Genomic DNA, 3,963 nt, shown 5'->3' on the forward strand with positions numbered 1-3,963 from the left:
CTGCTGAAAATATCAGTGCCGCTTACGCTACAGCAGAAACAGTGAAATGATTAGATGCAAGCATTTCTAAGGGTCTCCTCTAAAATCTTGTGACATTTTTTTGGAGCTTAGGTGTTTTTTCAAAATCCTTTTGGTTGTCTTCTGTTTTTCTGAGCCGTGGTGGCAGCTACTCACAGTATTGGGGTCCCAGACAGTTTGCCAGTTCTCAGAGCTCTCCTGTGAGTCAGAGGAGTCCCCAGAATCAGAGGCGTTCCCAGAATCAGAGGCGTTCCCAGAATCAGAGGCGTTTCCAGACTCAGAGGCGTTTCCAGACTCAGAGGAGTCCCCAGAATCAGAGGCGTCTCCAGAATCGTAGAGGTTGGAGTTTTCAATGTCACGCCTCACAATGTTCTGCTTTTTGAAAAAGATAAAAAGGAGGGAAAGATTTGAGTTAGTGGATGCCCACTAGTCTTTTGCTCAATAAAGCGATAGCTCTAGTAACTGTGTCTTGGGAAGTTACTGCTCCCAGAGATCTGACTAAAGGGGAGACAGTTTGTGGCCCTGGAGGGCAGGCTGGGAAGCCATTAACACTGTTGTGTCACACCGTACAGGCTTTGTCCAGCTCTGGTTTTCCTGTGTCTGGTGCATGTACCTTTTGAAGACAGAAAGCTCTAACTCACTGCTCTGTTCCCCTCCCACACAGAATGCCTCCTAGGCCAGGTGGAAAAGACGACACTGTTTCCTGCGAACACTGGAGATTTTCCCTTCACGTTAAACGCTAAACTGCATGCTCAGAGTCCAAGCTGCGAGAAAGCTTTCTAGGGAAAGTAAAATAATTTCTTATTGCTCTTTCCCCAGCAGGTACTGGGAGGCAGAGGGTTATGTGCAGTATTTGACTGTATTTTGTGGTCAGTTCCTTCATGCTAATACTTGTTTCTCTCCACACGGTTGCTTTCACAGTGTTCATGCTAATCTCAACAGAGACTTTGTTGATATCAGAGCTAGCAGCTGGCTTTGTTTCCCTTAATATATCAAGCATAGAAATACTTTCCTTGGTATATAAAAAAAATGCAATTTCCTGCTAAGTATCAGACTTTAAAATACAACTTTATTTTCAGAAACGTATTTTTCAGGGGCTATAGCTAAAAGGCCACCGTTTCTTTTGGCAGAGTGTATAACTGCGTGTAGCTGTATCCTTACCCTGTCAGCAAGAGCTGGAGCCAGGAGAACTCCAAGAAGAGCAGCAATCACAATCTGAAATAAACATTTGAAATTCACATCACTTATATCAGATCATCAACTCACAGCAGTTAACCTCAGGAGTATACTTGGCACAGGTAAGAAGACAATTTGAACTCGGAGGGGTTTAGAATATGGCCGCTCCCAGTTCAGTGAACTCCTGGGAAAAAGGTGGTCTGAAATATTTTGTTTAACAGAGAGTGAACTCTTCACCCTGAGATTTGATTCCAGGCGTGGAGCAGATCCATGCCACATCACTGTGCAGGTCCACCTGTTGTAAAGATGTGGAGCCTGAACACAGCGGAAGTGGCATTGAGCATCCCCACGGTAGATCTCATGCCTCAGAATACAGGGCTAATAGTACAAGGGTAGGCACAAACATTTTAGTACAGAAAATTATAATGTTAAACACTTCGTTACCCCTTCACAACATTATACAGTTTCAGTGTCTCAAGTGCTTGTTGCTCAGATTTGTCAGATCTGCTGCTGATATATTTTTGTAATATATAAGATTGTTATGATGAATTCTTCTGTAATAAGAATTATTCTCTTGGAGACAATCCCTCTAACATTGAATCAGTTGCAAACGTCTCCTATTTCACAGGAGGATTTTTGTGAGAGACTCAAGCGTGAGTCTAAGATTTTGGAATTTATCCTGCAAGAATTTCAGGCTGCTGTAAATACCCATTTCACACTCATGCACTTGGATTCTCTCATGTCTCCTGATTCTTTTCCTCGTCTCTCATCAGACAGCTGTGCTGTCACCTTCTACAGCTCGCTGAGACTGCTGACTTGCACCTCGGTTGTGAATGAGAGAATATTGCCCTTTCACTGTCTGACATCTGCATCTCACCCTTGTGGCAGAGCATTTCTCTCTTTCACATTTGAGTAGGCACATGGAGTGAAGTCACTGCCAAAAGGGAAATTTCACCCATGCGGTCCCAGCTCATTTGGCCTTTTTACTCTCTAATCCCTGCATCAATCAGGAATAATTTGTGAGGCACCAAGAAAGACTCAAAATAATTCTAAAACTATCCAGTCGTAGTAGATTTAGGAGAAAGCGATCCATATACTTACAGCGAACCTCATTTTGACGGCAGTCCAGTCAAGATCTGCTGGTAGTTGACGTGTACTCTTACTTTTTATACAGTAATATCCAACAATTAAATCTTAAAATGGGTTTACCTTATTGGCACATGCCCTGTGTTCACAGAATTCTGACAGATTTCCTGGGGAAATGCTCTGATAAGAGGAGATTTTGATACCAGACTGATTGAATTCATTAGGAAGATGAAAGCGAACGTGTCATTCTCAGTTCAATGAATTATTTTAAAGTAACATTGAGGTTAAAAAAAAAAAAAAGCAGAACAAGAGAATAGATGCCTAATAAACTTTATAGTGACACTTTGTGCCTACATGGCAAAGGACTCGACCTAATATTTTATCGAAAGCTGATACCATCTTTAAAGTCAACGGAGGTGGTAACCTTGCTATGCTGAAAATGTTAACTCAGTCCCCAGAAATTTAGGAGTTCATTTCTAAATTACAGAAATCACGGAGTTCTTTTGTTAGCCTTCCTTTCTGAGGTAGTTCAATTAGGATCTGCTCTGCAGTCTTGAGGCCTGTATCTTCACAGAGCCTCTTCCCAAAAGTAGTACCTAATAGTGGACTAAGGGCTATTTCTAGGAAGGGACCAAGAGCTGGAGACAACAAAAAATAATCGAGGAGCAATGGGCATTTTATGGCAACTGTTATTGAGAAAGTAGATGTTAATATTTCTCTGAAATGGATAATTACTTAGAGAGCCAGGGCATCAGAGCTTATTTGCTTCATTTGTTGAGGAAACTGCAAAATCATTGAATTGTTTAGGTTGGAAAAGACCTTTAAGACTACTGAGTCTAACTGCTAGCTCAGCACTGCCAGGGCCACCACTAACCCACGCCCTTGAGCACCTCAGCTACACGGCTTTTAAATTCCTCCAGGGATGGGGACTCCAACAGTTCCCTGGGCAGCCTCTGCTGGGGCTTGACAACCCTTTCTTTGAAGAAAGTTTTCCTAATACCCAGACTAAATCACCCCTGGCATAACTTGAGGCCCATTCCTCTTGTCGTATCACTTGTTACTTGGGAGTTGAACAACTCCAGTTCCCTCATCCTTTACCAGCTTCTTTGTTCTTCTCTGGACCCACTCCAGCACCTCAGTGTCTTTCTTGTAGGGACAGAACCAAAATGAACACAGGGTCTGAGGTGTGGCCTCACCAGTGCTGAGCACAGGGGGACAATCCCTGCCCTGGTCCCACTGGCCACACTGTGGCTGGACAAGGCCGTTGGCTTTCTTGGCCACCCGGGCACCTGCCGGCTCATCTTCAGCTGCTCTCCACCAACAGCTCCAGGGCCTTTTCCACTGGGGAAGCTTTCCAGCTGCTCCTCCCCAAGCCTGTAGCACCACCAGGGGTTGTTGTGCCCTAAGAGCAGGACCCAGCACTTGGCCTGGTTGAACCTCAGATGATTGGCCTCAGCCCATGGATCCAGCCTGGCCAGGTCCCTCTGCAGATCAACACTCCCACCCAGCTTTATGTCACCTGCAAAATTACTGAGGGTGCACTCAATTCCCTCATGCAGATCCTTAGTAAAGGTATTGAACTGAACAGAATGGATACGTGTACCCTCAGATAATTTGGATTTGTTTCTTAGCTCTGTGGGGACTCATGGTCACAGCTGTTACTGGAAGAGCCAGGGAATCTTG

At 44.3% G+C, this 3,963-nt stretch overlaps 1 protein-coding gene across 1 annotated transcript in view; it reads right to left on the minus strand.

Moving 5' to 3' along the window:
• The window catches only part of LOC104275977, a gene marked incomplete at its 3' end in the record, with an annotated part of 8,447 nt that extends 6,140 nt beyond the window's left edge, over positions 1–2,307 (minus strand). The window contains exons 1-3 of the mRNA XM_009872102.1: positions 2,296–2,307; positions 1,180–1,233; positions 175–393 (exon numbers count right to left, since the gene is read on the minus strand). Of these exons, the coding sequence (XP_009870404.1) occupies positions 175–393; positions 1,180–1,233; positions 2,296–2,307 (285 nt within the window). The remainder of the gene's footprint in view (positions 1–174; positions 394–1,179; positions 1,234–2,295) is intronic.
• Positions 2,308–3,963: the final 1,656 nt, after the last annotated feature.

This window comes from Apaloderma vittatum, unplaced genomic scaffold, assembly GCF_000703405.1.
Source record: "Apaloderma vittatum isolate BGI_N311 unplaced genomic scaffold, ASM70340v1 scaffold11326, whole genome shotgun sequence".
Taxonomy (NCBI): Eukaryota; Metazoa; Chordata; class Aves; order Trogoniformes; family Trogonidae; genus Apaloderma; species Apaloderma vittatum.